Raw genomic sequence first — 19,331 nt, forward strand, 5'->3', positions numbered from 1 at the left:
ACATTATAGGCAAGTCAAGGCAGAGAGCGATCCACAATCAGAACATTACAGGAACTAAACAGGTGTTGGAGCAGTGTACTAACTGTAGAGCGGCAGGAATCTGGCTGGAACAAAATATCAGTTCCTGTCAGGAAAATAAGACACACCTGCAGTACCTCCCCTAAACAGTAGGCTGCGATGTCGAGACATAACATGGCTGTCAATCAATCGCTGCTTCTAAAGCATTTTATATACAATAGCAAACCAGGTTAAAAACAAACAAGCCCTCTTCATCACCCAACCACCTATATGTATAAAACCCCCACAGAGACTTCAGATGAGCACAGCGTGGTAGATGGAAGGCAAAATATATTTAAGGAAAATTAATATTATAAAAGACGTTCAAATAAAATAAATCAGAGAAAATGAGGCACAATGAGTCATCAGGTAATATCTCAAGGTACCTGAAGCACTAAATAAATAAATCAATCAATAAAGACTCAATTAAAAGCTTTAATAATGAAGGATGTCTGACCCCCAGTCAGGGGTCGCCGCAGCTAAGAGATGCTCCTCCTCTGGTTTTCATCCTAAACAGCAAGAAAAAACATTTGTACAGAAAGGCAACCGTGGGGAATTTATTCTTAGGACATGGATGATTCTGAATTCATTAATTAAATGTCAAAACTGGATTATCTTCCTTTTATGTTACAACTTTTGCAGAATGTAAAGGCAGGACTCTGAAGTGTGCAGGTGCAGCACCTGGACAGCTTCCAGCACCTGTCCTGTGGTCACTAGAGTCCAGAGGTGACCAAGTCCAGTCCTCCAGATCTATGTCCTGCAGCTTTTAGATGCATCCGTTCTCAAACACCTGAATTAAATGATGAATTCCCTCATCAGCATTCAGTGATTCAGCTCTGCAGAGAAATGGTAACCAGTCATCCATTTGATTCAGGTGTGTCTGGAGAACTGGACCTGGGCACCCCTGGTTTCCAGTGATCAGATAACAGAATCACAAGGCTGAGCAAGAAATACCACAGTCTCCTTCAGCAGTAAAGAGGAAAAGCGGTTCTACACGGTTCCACCCGGATGCCAAGCCGAGGACTGTCGCCCTTTCTGAACCTTTTTATTGTGAAGGATCAGAAGTACTGGTCCTAACTAACAACAGTGAGCTGGCATCTCTCCTTCCACCTGACTGCACGGTTAGCAGCAATTTCTCTCTGTACTGCAACACTGATTCAAAACCGCAAACATAAATCTAACGTTTGTTGATTAAATCCGAAGCTGCAGTAAAGTTACAATTACTGTGGCAGAGGATTAACACCGGTGATGTTTGGACTGGCTGCTAGAAGACATGCTCAGATCTTCATGTTATTTTGTCATTAAGTGGCATTTTCCCTCCACGATTGATATCTATTTTTCAGAAGTGTTGTCACATTCAGATCCGCTGGGTGCTGCGTTTTAAAGGTCATCAGCAGAGAACCATCAGAACACTGGGTTTTATGTTTCAAAGAGGGATTGTTATCGTTATAGTTCGCCATAAAAGCAGATCATCAAAGCAACACGAGCTCCAGATAATTACGCAGAGACAAGTCCCAACTTGCTGGAGGAAGCTGTCCAAAATAAATTCAGAGAAAAAACATGTTCAGAACTTAAACCCACAGAGATGTTCTCCTGAACGCTGATGATCTGCTGCAGACGCCTGGGTTTGTGTCAAACGCTCGTCAGGCGGTGATCACAGGAACACCTGAAGCAACCTGAGCTGCTGCACATCTGAGCATCATGGCCCAGATACAGCTTCAGTTCTCATCTTTAACATTTTGACATAAAGAAAAAGAGACAGAGCCTTCCTCTCTCTCTGGAGCGGAGCGGTGTGCAAAATTAACTCGGATGTCAGTTTTTCCAGCGGTAGCTCCTCCACCGACCTGCTGAGCATCACAGCCAGCTTTCAAGTCCAAGGTCGAATCGCCACCTCACTCAGTCATCTCTTCCTTTTAAACTGTCATCCTCTCTCCCACTTTACTCCCTGCTTCCCCCCTGCAGCGCGTAAGCACCCCTCATTACGGTGAGTTATTTATGATGATGCTTTAATAATTCATGGCCATGATTCTCTGAGGCTTCAGCAGGAGTTGTGAGGGACATTCATCACAACCGAGCTAATCTCTGAACTGCCAGAGGCATTCAGTGCTGTGTAATGGCGAGTGTGGGTCGTGTCGACAATCATAACCCACAAAACAAAACATTAACAGGACCTAAATGAAAGATTATGACTTGGACAACATCGACTTGGATTCTGGATCCCAGCCCGGCTTCCTATCAGGCTCGATGCTTTTGTTTGTTACCTACAAGACCACAGGGAGAGCAGCATCACACCGGAGTTAGATTATGACGCTTAATGATTTAATTAATTACATTCACAGTTTGCCCGTAGGTGACATTTACTTTAATATGACAATCATACCAGAAAAAAACTCCTTTAACTTTTTGTTTTCTCTGTAAAAACCTCCAGAGGAAGAAGGATGACAGAAAGGTTTCCACAGAGGAGCAGAACGACTTTATTCATGTTTTAAGGGTGAGAATCTGTCTTAAAATGAGGCCCTGGAAGGACGGTGCAAAGCTGTGGTCCGGGGATAGGCCTGACCCCCCAATTAAAGTTAGAAACATCCTCACAACAGGCAAAAAACAAGGGGTCACATTTAGACCCGGTACTGAAATATTTAAACCACAGGAAAATGAAGTTAAATTGTGAATTTGTGATTTTTAAAGCATGACTTTAAAACTACAGCTGCACGATATAGGATAAATAATGGTATCTGAGATAATGAGATCATCATAATCATCAGGGAGAGGGCATTAAAGGCAGTAGGTTTCCATCCAACAGGCTGAATGTTATTGATATAGTGTCTGACACATGAAATATAATATCCAACCACATAGGACAAGCAGTCAATTTAGATAAAGATTCAATATATTGTGCAGCTCTATTTAAAACCACGATAAACCTTGAAACCTTGCTATGACCTTATTAAACCTGACCTTACTGTAAAGCATCTACAAAGCTGATCACTCACACCCCCTGAAATCTGTACTGAGAGCACAGAAAACCACCAGGAACTCTGCGGTGCTCCAAGGTATTCAACATGTGCAAAACATCGACATCGTCACCAAAGGTTCCCTGAAACCACACAGGTTACTGAGCTGCAGCCTCAGGTAGGGTTCTCAGAGTCGCTCAGCCAGTCCATGTCCTGATGCCATATTGATGTTAATGAGGCGATATCATGCTTCCCTAATATGCACAAAGCATTGAACTTTTCAGGCCTTTGTATAGTTTCAGTACACGGTAGATTGGGTTCCTGACCGCCCCGTGGCACGCTTGGGTTTAGTGGCGGTACCAGAAACCCTTTAGTGACTGGGAGGCTGGTAGGAGAGTGATTACAGTAGGAATCTATCTGCTGCCGTGTTAAAAAACAGAGGAAGGAAAAGCGTTTACCACAGCTAAACATTGCGCTGTAGTTGGACACACACTGTAAACAGACACACAGGAGACTCACCATGTCCGGGCAGTATGGCGAGGGTCTACGTGAGGACCAGGGTCCCGTCGCTCGGACTCCTCATGCAGTCAAATGTCTCCGAGCCGTCAGCCTCTCAAGCCCCACTGTGGACAAATAAAACACAGTTTAGTTTTCCAAGCATGTCCTTCTGGTCATGTACCATATCTGTTGCCCCCAGTGACATAACTTTGATCTTTGTATTTGGACCATTGTGTTGAAGATGATCCAGGATTTAAAGCTTACTTTAAAGCTGCTCTGTATAACCAACCACCAGATGCTGCATCAGGAGTCAGGAACATTAAGAGCTCCAGCTACTGGGCTTCGCTATTCACTCATATTAATCACAAGATTTGTGTTATTTCTCCATTTATTCAACCAAACTGCTTAACCTCCGTGATTCTGGCATTAACCGTCCAACATGCAGCAGCTGAGGTGATCCGTCAGTTCCTGATCTTAAAATGATTCGCCTTGCATCAGGTAACAGACACATCTGCCCTTTTCTTCACTTGCAGTTGACATTGTTTTATTTGCTAAAAACTAAAATTTACTTCAACAAATATTTTACATAAAGCTGTATTTGCAAAGTTAGCTGCGTATAATAATGTGAATAATAAGGACCCAGAAATGTTTAAAAGTGTTCTGCATGTTTTGGATTTTTCCCCTTTTTATATTTAAATGTAAGGCTCACAAAGAAAATCAACAGGTACATCTTAAACCTGCAGCATAGGATGTTCAACAGAACCAGGATCAGGAAAAACTGGAATATTTCTCTCTCACTGACTTAACATCAGTTTAGTGAAACTTTATTTTTTTTAAGGAAACATGGTTAAATGTGTCCATAAATCCCAGTTAAAGCAGAAGTAACCAATAACAACTGTTCTGCTCCAGTACACATTGGAGGTCATGGCCCAAAGAAGCCAACAGAACCACATCTGTGAAAAGCAAAGATGAAATCCTGAAGTTTCCAAACCGGACCTTCCCTCCACGACTACGCCTTGAGATCCTGTCCATGAATACCACAAACGGGTTTGGTGACGAGGGGTAGCCCCGGGGGAGTCCAACACGTTCGACCTTGTGCCGAGAATGCAGACACAACTCTGGCTTTGGGCATACAAGGATCGGATGACCCTTAAAAACCACCCAGATACCCTGAACTCACACAGCTCTCCCCACAAAGAGCTTCAGAATCTCAGGCTGAATCTGATCCAGGCTTGGAGCACTGCCACTGGAAAGCATTTCATTACATTTAATCAGAAGTCGTCGTCATCTTCAGCTTCATACAGGACTGGGTCGTGGGGGCAGCAGACTCAAGGTTCCAGTTGATGCTGTACATTTTTAAACATCGCGTCTGATCATATTTCCCTGTATTCTGTATCCATCATAAGGAGAAGTTTTTCTCACGTTTCCCTGTATACCTACACTACATGAGCTACAGGAACGAGGAGGACACCTAATTATTTTTATTATTGGAGAAAGATATCTGGGTCTCATCTTCCTTGCAAAAACAAATGCACCTAACGTTTTATAAAACAGCACAGGTTTATGCAAACCATGCATCAACTATTAGGGATGCAGCAATATGAAAATTTGGCCAGATTTATCCAATATTAATATTGCTGTTATAGCCGATTATATACATTTCCGACCACACCGCTGACATTGCTTCTCTAATTCAGTTAAACATCCAACAATCCTTCACTGCATCACTGTCACATGACCAAACATATACCACATGTCCCACCCCTTCAGAGACACAAACATCAACAAGATGGAAATAAATATCTGTTGTTAATATCGGCCTAGTTTTACTCATGGGACTAATACCAGGCGATCCTGATGTTTATGCTGATGTATCGTGTTTCCCTTATTCCTATTAATGCTTTAAGTGATTACAGACATAGAAAAAATAAATTATATAATGTGGGTATAAATCATGTTGGAGGGGACAAAAATAAAGTCAGTCTAATCTAATAATACTTATTGTAACTGGGCAAACATCTGTGTGCAAATTACCTATTTTAGGTTAATTATTCAGTCACTGCAAAGATGTTTCTAAAGACGCCAGTAATAAAGTAAAAACCCTGATGTTGCATGTTTGATTCATTTAAGGCAGTTTACTACCCTCTGATGAAGTCTCAGAAAGATCCACTCTGTAGTTCTTTCTATTGAAATAAAAAACAACATGAAATAATCCCAGATTTAATCAAACACAAAAATAGAAACCTCTAACAGCCGACATCGACCCCGTTCTCCTGAAGGATTCAGACGTTTTGAGGTTGTAGCTGTTAATGCCTCCTGAAGCTGCGCCTGCAGCACGATGTTCCTTCTTCTGCCTTTATGCTCTTGTTTTCAGACGCTGATATCTGCTCTGCACCTGGAAGCAGACCTTGAGGTGTGCAGAGCAGTCAGCCTCACATCTTTATTACCGTTCTCACACAGATGCATCAGTTTGTTCACTCAGAATCCAAATGAGCTGGTGGTTGTTCAATGTGGTTCACCAATTATGTTCAAGAAATTTTCCTGCAGATCTACTCTAACTGCACCGTTTCCAGGTGCTTCTAGGAACACATGTTCTGTGTTGAAACGGATTTGGATCACAGTCTGAACCAGAGTGCAAAACATCATGAGGACTCATGTTTTTTTACCATTATTTACCTCCTTCATAAAGATATAGAGCAGCACTTAGATTCTGCTGCTGCTGCACAGTTTTAACGTCATCTGACCACTGACTCACACTAACATATTAATTAATCAGATGAATTGTCTCCATTAGATGCATTAAGCCTCAGTGCAGTGTTTACTGAGAAGAGAGGAGTGGTGGTGGTGCAGGACATCCTGAGGGAACAGTGGGATTCTCCATCCTGACCTTGTTCCTACTGATTGTTTACTACTGCAGCAACTGTTTTACACCCATTCAGTCAGAGAGCAACCGAAATGAAGCTCAGGATGAGAAGAAGCTCATTCTCAGACTCAGAACAAACAGTCCCCAAACAGCTCCACTTCAAAGCTTTTACTGCTGCTCAGTAACTTAAGACGTTAATACGAGCGGGTCGAGGCACAACCAAGCGTTTTCAGAGCTGCGTTCTGCTGCAGGATGCAGGCTGATGATGATGTATCCCTGCACTTATCTGGTTCACACGTCTCTGCTGGGAAAATGTGACTTGACAGTCTGTCAGTGATGCAGTGTAGAGTGGGGAAAAGGTGGAGGACAAAGGAAGGTGAGCTGGCTCTGTTGGCAGGCAGGACGTTTTAGACGTACAGAAGCTGTGTGTCCTACCAGATCACCTGCAATAGTTTGGCTCCTAACTTATAAACCTGATTTAGACCCCCTAAACTAAACATTCACACTAAATGAGTTTCAGTTTAGCTCCACCCTGACAGGCTGGAGCTGCAGCCTGCTGGAACCAGTGCAGAACTGGGTTGTAGCTGATGCAACATGCATCTCGACACACAACCAACGATCCAACTCATTTTAGATACATAGAAAAAATGAACAGAAATGTTCTGAAGTAATCGGACACATTTTGGGGAAAATATAGTTCATAAATTGGTCTCATTCACACATATTTTGGTCATACCCAAATATAGTCACATACTGGAGTAACGTTTTGTTGCTGTAAGTAAAATATTTTGTCCGGATGAGCCAAAGGTGGCGCCGTTCGGGTTGATTCCTCATGGATCCAAGGGGTCAGGTGTGAATTTCCTGTTGCAGTTATTATTAACGGCAGGAGTCAAACGCATTACAATCATGTGGTTGAACCAGACCCTCCAACATGTGGTATGTAGCTGGACAAGGTATGGAACTAATTATGTATTCCTTAGACTTTAAAAGACTTTAAAAGGATATATTTATCAAAAGATGGAGGCCGGCTCTCCCTTTACTTGAACAGGTAGGAACAACCAGAATACGAGTTAGAACAGGCTTTTATTTTTTTTAATATATTTTTCTCCTGTCTCTTTATTAATTCAATTATCGTATTTATTAAATTTTTTTTTTTCACAATTTTTATTTTACCTGTTAGGTTTTCAATTAATTCTTCCCTTCTCCCCTGGGATGTTCTGACTGTGTATTATCTTATTAAAAACACACCTGTCAGTGGTATATGCGTAAACAATTCAAGCTAACAGCTACAGGAAATGTGAATGGAGATGTATATTGTGTTAAAAACGTCACTACTAAAAAGTTAACTATTCAATTCAGTTTTATTTATATAGCACCAATTCACAATACGTCGTCTCAAGGCGCTTTACAAAGTCAATTTAATCGAATAATATAGATTTCAAGTCAAGTTCATATATTCCAGTTAAACAGTGCAGTCAGATTCAGTTTATTATTTAAATTAGTTAAAAAGTTTTTCTATCTAAGGAAACCCAACAGATTGCATCCAGTCAGTGACTTGCAGCATTCACTCCTCCTGGATGAGCATGTAGAGACAGTGGACAGTCACTGGTGTTGACTTTGCAGCAATCCCTCATACTGAGCATGCATGTAGCGACAGTGGAGAGGAAAAACTCCCTTTTAATAGGAAGAAACCTCCAGCAGAACCAGGCTCAGTGTGAGCGGCCATCTGCCACGACCGACTGGAGGTTTGAGAGAACAGAGCAGAGACACAAAGAGAACAAAGAAGCACTGATCCAAGAGTACTTTCTAAGAAAAGTGAAACATTAATAGTTATAGCTCCTTTAGTGGCTTCATCTAGGAGAGAAGGGCAGCTAAGCTGATGAACTCTGAGCCAGTTCTATAGAATGAAAGAGAGCACATAGAGTTAGTTACAGTAGAAGCTCAGGCAGTAGCCATGTCTAGGAGAGCAGCTGAAACACCAATCAATGAATCTTATGATGTTCAAAGCAAAGCAATGAGTTTATGAAGCAGGAGATCAGCCTGCACACAATAAACCAGAACCACACTGAAGTGTTGTAAGCAGAACCATCAATAACCCAACTCAAACAGAGACAGTAGGCTAGCGCTGAAGGTGTTGTCAGGATATTAGAGCAGTTAATAGTCCAGCATATTGCAGTTTTCTTATAGCAACTCTAGTTGGGACAAAATATCTTCCACTGACAGGAGAAACAGAGAAAGAGAGACTGCAGCGTCTGGAACGTCACCAATGAATGTGTTGGGTGCCACGGAGTCACAATATAAAAAAATTTTTAAAACCCTCGTAATGGTGGTAGAGATGGGAGATATAGGCTTAAAAGTTTATCATAATATTTTGTTGTATTTATAACCATAATTATCCTAAAACATTTATAAAAACACATTGCAGTCTTTTTATCAATCGATTGTTTGCCTGTGACTCCACAGATACTGGTCATATGGGAACAACATAAAGATGAATAAATAGGTTACCATATGACATCAGATACATTGAGTAGTGCACTTTTATCACGAATCCGCACATATTAAAATGTAATGCTGCTCTGATAAATACATTAATGGAAATAAATACTAACAGAAAAAAAATCACAATACTTTTTGTTTTTGAGGTTTGCAAACATCACACTTTAGAGTTTATGGAGGTTGTGAGGATATAAATTCACCGGGATCCTGAACGGAGTAAAATACAGGGTATGGCTACACGATGTTGTAAAATTTTGTGCTGGTGATAATACTAACAAATATTGCAATGTCATTATAAGTTACAATATCTACCCATTTTCTTCTTCCTCATCTGTGCTTTCATTACTCTGTGACCTTTTGCCTTCTGGGTAATGTCAATGTACGCTGTGAGACTGTCCAACTGGATAAATATTACATTAACACTTAATTACACTGATATTGCCTCGACAATATAGTTGCGATATATTGTGCAGTCTTGCTGTAGGGCTTAGTGGTGTTTTTCCTCCTGAGTTGCTGGATTTGTGATATTTCTTTTTAAATTGTGCTGAAACTGTTTTTGAATGTTCTGCTGTCAGTTTGGACAGTAAACATGTCCCAAACTGGGTCATAAATTACAAAATAAAAAGCAAGGTGAACACATTTTGAACACAGCTCCCATGTTTTCCTCTATAAAACCTTTCCCCATATCTACCTGAAGTCAAAGAGCACCAGGCGAACCGCATGTCAAACATCCAACACCAGAACATCCCTCAAGGACGATCGGGTTTATAGAAATGCTGATGTGTTCTGCTGTAGATTTATTGAAGACCCCATGTGAGCTGGTTTTCCTTCCAACCTTGCATCTCCTTGAAGAGGAGGTGATTAAAGTGAGATAATTAAGAATACAGCGATGAGTTTCTGGGCGCTGACAGCAGTGGCAGATGGTGAGCTCAGCGTGTGGCAAAAAGACAACACTGATTAAAAACAAAAAAAATAGGACAGGAGGGTGAGAGCAGGTAAGAAACAAGGGTTTTTGTCTAATCTGCATAAAAATAGACTCTCTGATCATTGAGCCAGCCTTGTTTAAATCCAGAGAAGGATGTAAGCTAAGTGAGCTTCCAGATATGCTAATATTTTGAGAAGGACCTGTATGTTAAAAGAGAATGGGCCATAGAAACCTCAGCCTGGATCCAGACTGAGAATATGAATAAAAAAAAAAGTTTTTGTTCAGCAGGCATGTGAAGGAAGGAAAACAACATATTTTTAACTTGTCTACCAGCAATCATTTAGGCACTGTAATGAGCAGGGAAGGCACAAACAGAAAAAGTGTTGACACACAGAGTGCACCAAATAATAATTGTTTTTTCCCCCAGAGACCAATCTGAATAAATTACCCAGGAACGTCTGCTTTAAGTGTGTCTTTATCCATCCACCAAGCCTCATCTTGTGATTATTCCAGTGCAGGTTGAGGGAGTAACAGCTTTCTCACCCAGTAACACTCCACCTGCGAGATCTTGAGTGGCTCCTAGGCCAGAGGGCTGACCAGGTTCATGGTCTCCCCTGGGTCTCCTCCCAGTCGGACATTCTCCAGAAAATCTTCAGATCATCATGATCAGATACCTGGACAACCACCACTGGCAACCTGTAATCTGGAAGATCGGTGGCTCTACTCTAAGCTTCCACCAGATGATGAACCCAGCCACCCTGCGAAGAAAGCCCCTTTTAACCGGCTGTATCAGGGAACTCGATGTTTTGGACATGATCTACACTCGCCAGCCACTTTATTAGGTACACGTATTCCTAATAAAGTTCAACATAATAAAATAAATGCCTTACACAAACAGCAAATCAGCCAATCATGCGGCAGCAACTCAATGCACCAAGGCATGGTGAAGATGACTTGCTGAAGTTCAAACTGGGATTTAGAAGAAAAAAAAGTGTGTAATAGCTGTAAAAGTCACTAAATATGGCATGGTTGTGCCAGATGGGATTTTCCCAAAACCAGTTCTCAGAGTTTACAGAGAATGGTCAAAAAGAGGAGAAAATATCCCATTAGCAATGGATAAAAATGCCTTGTTGATGTCAGAGGTGAATAAGCAGACTGGGTTGAGATGACAGCAGGTCAACAGTAACCCAAATAACAACTGGTTACAACTACGACGTGCAGAATACCATACCAACCCTGCACGCACAACATGTCAAAGCTTGACGTAGGCTACAGCAGCAGACGTCCACGAAGGTACCAGAGTCTTGTTAGCTAAGAACCAGAAACTAAAGGAACAATTGACACAGGCTCACCAAAACTTAAACTGGAAACACATCGCCTGGTCTCGATGAGTTTCGATTTCACCTGCGACGTTCAGATGGTCAGGTCAAAATTTGGCATAAACAGGATAGCATGGCTCAGGCTGGTGGTGGAGGTATTGTGGTGTGGGTGATATTTTTTGGCACACTCTCAGCCACTTGGTATCAGTTGAGCGTCATATAAACATCACACCAAAACTGAGTATTGCTGCTGATAGGGATGGGCTGTTATCCTACTGTTTATTGCCATCAAGGGAAGAATAATATAAGAATTGTGATTTGTCATGAACACAATAAAAACTAATGGACAAAGTTTGAAAACTCCATAAATTGACTTAAAACTGATTGGGGTTTTTAGTTTTGCTGTTATTTGTTTCATGGCTGGTTCCATGAGCCCATTAATGTGGTGTAATTATACATCTCAGGATCCAATATGTTGCTTGGTTTCAAAATCAAGGCTTTGTACGTCTGCGGTACACTTCAGACAAGAGAAAAATACAAATGTGCTCACTTTTGTTTACTTTTTCAGCAGTGAACAAAGAATGTTTACACTTTCTCAATAATAATTAGATTTTTTTAATGTTCAATATTAATGTAATGAATATAATCAATAATTTTAAAAAAGGGCAAGTATAGAACTGACCAGAGATCTTGTGTAATTTAGTCAATTTAAGGATAGAAGGGTGCACACACTGACTGGACAGAGAGAGATCATACAACAATAAAACCACCTGTCAGTGTTAACGTTTAGGAGAATTTAGTAAGACTGTGTCGACATCTAAGAATAAAAAAAACTGTCACTATGAAGTTGTTCTATCTAGTTCCCCTTGAATGCACCATAAAAGTGCAGCTTTTAAGAAATCCCATCTCACCAGGTCCATTCGTCACGACACCGTACCGCCATGTGGAAGTACCGTGTGGTCGCATGTTTCTGGTCATTTTGCACAATATTTCCTTAAGTGATCAACTACAGCACCAGGGTAGGTTGCTACGGTTTTCTACTTTTTTCTGCTGTAATCATCAGCTTCAGCCTGACTCCACCATAATCTTAGCCACATTAGCCTCCAATACCTGTATTTAAAAGACAACTGATTAACATTTTCCTCCATTGATTCATAGCGCAGTAGAACAGAGCCAAAGTACATCTTGACGAGCAAGCTCAGACCGGAACAGATAAACACCCTCATTTGGTCAACCTATCTCAGCATCACCTTTCAACAAGACACCAAGGCATTTGACCTCCTTTGATTGAGGCACACTCCACATGGAAGACTGATCCATATATTTCCGGTTAAGAACCTCAAACTTATAGGAACCTGAGGCTTGATTGAAATTAAAATTACCCCGTAGATTTTGGCCTGAAAGCAAGTAAACACCTGGAGGAGAACTCAAAGGAACTGCAGTCAGTTGAAGCTAAAACCACAAGAAGCCGTCTCTGACATATTGAGTAAAACACAAAGGTATTGTAACGATAACAAAGAGCCTACATATCAGAGAATAATGCTTTCAGAGAAACACAGCTTTCCAGAGCAAAATCAGAATTGGACTTGCACGTCAGACTGTAGCCCGACTAAAAAAAAAAAAAGCAAATAATTGACATGGACATCCACCAAAAGGCTTCAATCTGCCTCCACAGAACCACCGTACCTTCAGGTATTTAGGTCCTAATGGCTCCCGCAGCCTCTCCTGTCCTCATCCTTCAGGTTTATTTTGGGGTTTTGTTTATTAGGCAGGTTGTACTGTGGAAAACTTTCATGTGCAGGCTTTTATGTTCACACAACACTTCAAATAATGCCCTGTTCCTCCTGTGAGCTTTTAGCAACCGAGATGGGAAAGTAAAAACTGCCATGTTCTCTCACACAAAGCCTTTCTAATATTTGATCCGACAACAAAAGGCAGCGACACTGATGATAAACCGCAAGCTGGGAATGACACAGTTTCCCACACCTGGGAGTTCTTCTGTTACAAAGTCAAGAACTGCAGAAACAACTCTTGACTGGTTTACATCCAGGCCTGCAGAGACAATTTCTCTTAAATTACTGATTTTGCAACCTAGCTCAGTCTTATTTTTAACATTAAAGCTCTGCATGATTATGGGTAGAAACCTGAATGTTGTTCTTGGTGGATTTTAACAGCACAAAGTTTATTTAATTGCATTCTGATAAATAAATTCAATCTTAAGCAGAGGAAGGTTTGTGTCACCTCTGCACTGCTACAGTGTGGGTGGGATAAACTGAAGGGCTATTAGCCAATTATCTGCACAATAATTATTGCCTCAACATAACATCCACATCCTGTTATTTGAGAGAAGAAGCAAAACTACGTGGCAATGCAGCAGATAATCAACTGTAGCACTTCTTGGACCCAGAATGTCATAAATGAGCATCAACAGCTCCACAGATGGAAACAGGGTTCACTACTGCAGCCCAGAATCAGTGGAGGTTTGGACTAACAGGTATGGATTTCTGAAGGTCCCACCTCAAAACTTCCAGGACTAGAAGTATCTGCTGCTGACAGATCAAAAACAAATACCACAGCAGATGTTTCAAAGTCCAATCAGATGGTTGGATATTATTTACTTTTAGAAGGGAATCCTAAATGGTCATAATATTATGGCTGGTTTGCAATGTTCTCTGAAACCCATGTTGTTCTACATTATTTCAAATTTCCTCTCCATCATTTATTGTTTTAGGAAACTGGTCCCATTAATGATGAACACATTTATTTCTTGGGGAGATTATTCATGTTAGCTTGAACCCATCGGAAGCTGGCTTTAAAACTCGAATGCATCTCCTAATGCCAACCCACATCACAAACGTTTGTACAATCCCTGAAAATAGAAACCTTCTAAAGCTGTTTGAAAGTTTAAATACTAAGTACACCCCCAATAATACAACAGCTTGTAGTAGCACTGTTAGCAGTGATAGCTCATCAGTCTCTCACATCGTCGTTGAGGAGCCCTGGACCACTGCTCTTTCAAACGTTGCTTCAGTTCATTGATGTTTGAAGACATTTGTTTCAGTACAACTTACTGAAGGAGTCACCACAATATTTCAAACAGGTTGAGGTCTGGACTTTGACTGGGCCATTGCTACACCTTCTCTATTTCTGTACATTTGCTGTTGTATTTGGGATCATTGTCCTGCTGATCTTGGACAGATGATCTCAGATTTAACCAGATTGCTTTGGTGTAAAGAGGAGTTTAAGGTCAACCCAATGACTGCAGAAGGTTGCAAAACAAGCCCAAATCATCAGCCCTCCAACACTGTGCTTTACTGTACATTTTGTCCTTGCATGAATAACTGATGGCTAAAAGAAAACATAATGAGCTGAAATATCAACTCGTCTCAACTAAACAGAGAAGAGTTAGCGTTAGCTTGCTAATTCTGTAAACTCAACTTGTAATAAAGGCCAAAAGGTATTTTTAACATCATTACTGGTGTGTAGGTTTAGTGGAATAATTACAACACTGCTGTAGACCAGGTGCATGTACCAGGTGCAGTGAAGTAATCTGTTACTTGTTCTTCCAAAAATATTATACCAAAAATACTCATCAGTTCCTGACAGGTACATTTTAAAGAGCTTTGCCAAAGGATTAAATTGATCCCAATAACTTTGGGTTACTTTTCCCTTGATCATTATCTTTATTGGTCATTGCACATGTACATTACAATGAAATTTGTCCTCTGCATTTAACCCATCCCTATTAGGGAGCAGTGGGCTGCCATTGTGCGGCGCCCGGGGAGCATTCTGGGGCTAAGGGTCTTGCTCAGGGACCCAGAGTGGTAATTTGTGGGATATGAACCTGGCTCCTTGTGTCCCCTCTGGAGCACAAACCTCCTGTTCTAACCACTAGGCCACCACACATTATTTTATATAATCAACTGTGTCATTATAGAAACTTTGTGAAAGAATATTAACTTGGAAACCTGGAATTCAGGAAAGAAAACCAGAAAAAACTGAATTTTGAAGAAAGCTACAACTGAATTTAGAACAGTAGAACAGGGGAGAGATATTGTGTTACTTCACTGTTCATTTTACGGAATTAACATTTAAGACATTTAACCTGATTGTATTTGTTTATAGGCAACACAAATATTACCCAACAGCCTGAAACAAGTGGCTGGTAAAAACTCCTCCAGAAGTTCTGTGGTTCATTCAGAAGCGACCTGCCCGACATAATTTGGTCCAAACAGCCATATCTGCTCAGTTTCTTCCAACTGTACTGTCCTGAACCTTTCACCTGCTTACTGAGGTCTGTAGGATCTGAGGTGGAGCTCCCAGGTTAGTGCCATTTCTCTGAGCATTGCACACTGTGACATTGGACTGAATTTGTTGCGACATTTAGTCCTGGGAACATTAGCAGCTGAAGTAAATGTTTTCCACTTGTGAAGGATCTTTCTCTCTGTAGAACGCAGGCGCGTAGTTAGACCTGGGTTTCTGAGGCTGAAGCCCCGGATGTTTTCTTAACAGCCCCAGACTTCTTGATAGAAGTTTAGAAGTATTAAAAAGATGCAGCCACAAAATGGTATTGGACTTCACATTTTTTTTTAAAAACAATCACATTTTTTCAATTGTGTTCCATATAATCACATCCTGCTCCACCTAACCTGACAATGAGTTAAAAGGAGAAGACAAAAAATAATTATTTGCGCACTCGCAGCACCAAGAATGCACAACTACGCGCACAACCAGAGACGGACTCCATTCTGGAAAAGTCCAGAACAGCAGTTCACTCCAGGTTGACCTGCCTCCTTCATTACCTGAAGAGTTACACTGAGCGCCTCGAACAGGGATCATTTCAGAGCAACCGTGGAGCCAACCAGGGAGAGGGAGCCTGGTGGGTGTGTGTTCAGGAACAGGTGGACGCCGAGCGGTATAAACCAGGAGAAGATAGCGGTAAAACCTGAATGCTGACTCGGAATGAGCTGATTGTAAGTTACAGCTAATCACCGATTTATCCAGCAAGACATGAGGTGGAGGTTCACTCTAATGAGCGTCTTCAGGGTCATGATGAGGAGGTTCACTCTAATGAGCGTCTTCAGGGTCATGATGAAGGACTTTCACCTGAGCTACAGGTGAAGTTAAATGATCTGTCTGTGATAGAAAACAGTAGCAACCTTCTTCTAGCAGATTTGCATCATAATGTGAAAATATTTGGTCCTTTAATTCAGTCAAAATAAAAGCATTTAATCCTAATGTATCTGAACACATTAAAAGGTCCTTCAGATCATCTCATTGCTGCAGCCAGTCTTATATTCTAGTTCTACATGTAGACAGAAAAAAGTGTTGCTCAATAATCCAGGAAAATATCTCCTGGTGCCAGTAAGATGTATACGTGCAAAAGTAAGCCTCCCCCTTCTTTCATATCTTCTGTGCTGATTCTAAACATGCAGCTCTGGGTTTAAAGATGCAAGATAATTAAGAAATAAATCATAGCAATTAATAACAGGTGGACCATTGATTAGTTAACTATTTTATTTTTCTGAATTACACATGTAATATTATATAAACTAAAGTCATTAAACAAGGATACGGTTTTACTGAAGGTAAGACATACATACCATATCTATACAGTTATTAATAACTGTAATATTAGTACTGATAAGGTCCAGGATGAGGCTCTATGCTGTATTTTAAACACCACAACTTAACACCCTTTTCTCTCAAAGTGTTTAATATTAAGAACTGCACTAATGTCTCACATGTTCAGTCAGAACAAAAGACTGTGTTGTAAAATGTTTCTTTTATTATTTTTGGCAGGACAAATTTCTTCAGAAGTGGAATGAAGAGCTGAAAAGATGGTGATAAAAGAGAACAGGTTCATAAAAGAAGGAACAATTTTAATAAAATATTTCGAAAGCTCTTGGCATAATAAAATAAATGTGTTTTAGGATTTTACCATTTGACTAAGATTTGGGAAAATCAACTTTATACCTCTTTCCTTTTTTGACATATAAGAATAAAGACAATGGAGCCTCAGGATTGGAACACTTTGATGAGAATGTAACGTTTAAAAAGGTAATTTATGTAGATGACAAAAGAAGCACATTTATCTGGCCCAAAGTAAACATCTCTGAGTTTAATAAAAACTTTTGCTAGCGAAAAATTCAGATTAAGTTCTTTTCTAAATACCTCAAAATGTGTCATTATTTCCTTCAGCAAAATGGTTTTTCATCAGGACTAAACTCTGTTTCTCCTTGTCCTTCATTCAACTTCTAACAAAAATAAAAGTAAAATTATTACAAACCTTTTTTGTTTGATTCACAATAATTTACATTCAGTCTAAAACCAGCAGAGACAGAGAACTGGTACAATATGTCCTATATTATTTTAACTTTAAATTACCTATAAATTGTCTTATTGAAATCTACATATTTTGGATTTGGGCTAAATCCCGCAATCTTTTGAGACCCTAAAATGCTCCTGGTAGAACAACAGACTTCGGGTAGTTTGGAGATTATCTTTTAACCCTTCCCAGTTGCTTTTTTAAGGTCATTGCTGAGATCTTTCCTTCTTTGCATTGTGTTAACACATACCTGTAGGCTCTAGAGAAGCATTAAACTCCTGTTATTAGTAAAGAAGATCACACTGATGATGATGAGAAAATGGATGCATTTGATTATCAGCATCTGGAAACTAATTTCCCTCTTAAACCCAGAAAGCAGCAAAGGCAGACCAAGTTTCTCCCATGATTGTAAATGTCTCTGCTTTTAAACCTCGATTTCAACCCTCTGACCTATAAAAACAATGGTGTATCTCTGTGTGTGAGAATAACACATGGACTTTAGGTTAGATTTACAATAAAATAAGAACCAGAGAAACTGCTTCACTGCTTCTGATTTTTTGATTGCAGCTTTTTCCTCAACTTTAGTTTCAGTCGGTCGCTGCAGCGACCAGGTCACCTCCTTTTGATTGCTAACAAACCATTTTCTGTACAATCCCTCCACATCTAGTTGTGCTTATGGACATTGAGAAGGAATAGACTCTCTGCAGCTTTTTTCTACCTCTCGGGCGATCTGTGTGGGCGCTCGCACCAGAACTGCGAGCGGATCATAATGTATTTCAGAGCAGGTACTGTAATCCTGAACATTATGACTCGTTGCTACACAGCAGAGAACATATTTCACCAGCTGCACTGACTCTCTGATCTCCTCGCAGACCGGAGAAGTTCACCTCTGCTGCAGAGCCAATAAACGTTATATAAGGAAGACACAGCTGGCAGGGCGACATGAACGTATAACATTCGGCAGGTTGGGTTTGTATTTAAAAGACAAATACCAGTCAGCTCCCAGCATGCACTGAGGTCTGTGGGTCAGGTTTATAGGGGAGTTTTGGGACTGGGAAATGAAAAATGAAACCTGGGTTTCATCCAAAGAGAAGAAATAAAAGAAGACATTGAATTTAGTGGTAAAGAGGAGCATGAGTGGAATATCTTCGCTGTCAGAGAAATGTGTGAAATATTCTAAAATTAGTTTAACTATCACCAGCTTTTCTTTCTGAGCTTTCATCGAGTGCTGAAACCTTACTTAAGAAGCTGTTATACTGGATCACACGGTTCAGATCTGGATCGCAGCAGACGTTAGAACAAGAAACGTCAGATCCAGCCGGGCTTTGACCAATGAAAGCAACGCAGCGATGACGGATGCGTTCAAACGTTGGTTAAAACTGGACACAGATCTAATTTCACCTGGATTACTAGAAGGCAGAACCGTTGTGGACCGTGTTTGACAGAACTGACTTGACAGGATACAGTCACTAAGTTAATGGTGACCATCTAATGCCTGGTTCACATGGCAGGATCTTCGAATTGTCGGCTGATTTTTAAAACCTGAGATATCCCAGACATTTCAAAGTTCAAATTACTTTCCACACTTGAGTTAATGTACCAGTTTTTAACATTTAGAACAAACATTTACAGCAGTAGCTGAGTTTCATTATCAGCATGCTCAAAAAGCAAAAATCTACTAACTCTACAAAGAAAAAGATTATTAGCTAGGAACAACACTTTTTTAAAGTGTAACTTCAGGCAGATGCATCCGTCATCTAACATGGACTTTGACTGCTCTCAGTTGTTTCCCACCCAGTCTTCAACCCTTTTTATTAGCTAGGCTACCTACGAATCAGTCAAGCAAAAGAAAGGATCTCAAACTCAATAGATGAGCCAGAGTTGACCTGAT

At 40.5% G+C, this 19,331-nt stretch overlaps 1 protein-coding gene across 3 annotated transcripts in view; it reads right to left on the minus strand.

Annotated features, from left to right (window-relative positions):
* Positions 1-19,331, minus strand: part of LOC124877236 (spermatid perinuclear RNA-binding protein-like) — a 91,167-nt gene that overhangs the window by 38,198 nt on the left and 33,638 nt on the right. For all 3 annotated transcript variants that reach the window (XR_007040474.1, XR_007040473.1, XM_047380307.1), the window contains exon 2: positions 3,528-3,631. Coding sequence is in view for 1 of the 3 variants with exons in the window: in XM_047380307.1 (XP_047236263.1) it covers positions 3,528-3,530 (3 nt within the window). In the remaining 2 variants the exon portion in view is untranslated. The remainder of the gene's footprint in view (positions 1-3,527; positions 3,632-19,331) is intronic.

The sequence above is a fragment of the Girardinichthys multiradiatus genome, chromosome 12, assembly GCF_021462225.1.
Source record: "Girardinichthys multiradiatus isolate DD_20200921_A chromosome 12, DD_fGirMul_XY1, whole genome shotgun sequence".
NCBI classification, from domain to species: domain Eukaryota; kingdom Metazoa; phylum Chordata; class Actinopteri; order Cyprinodontiformes; family Goodeidae; genus Girardinichthys; species Girardinichthys multiradiatus.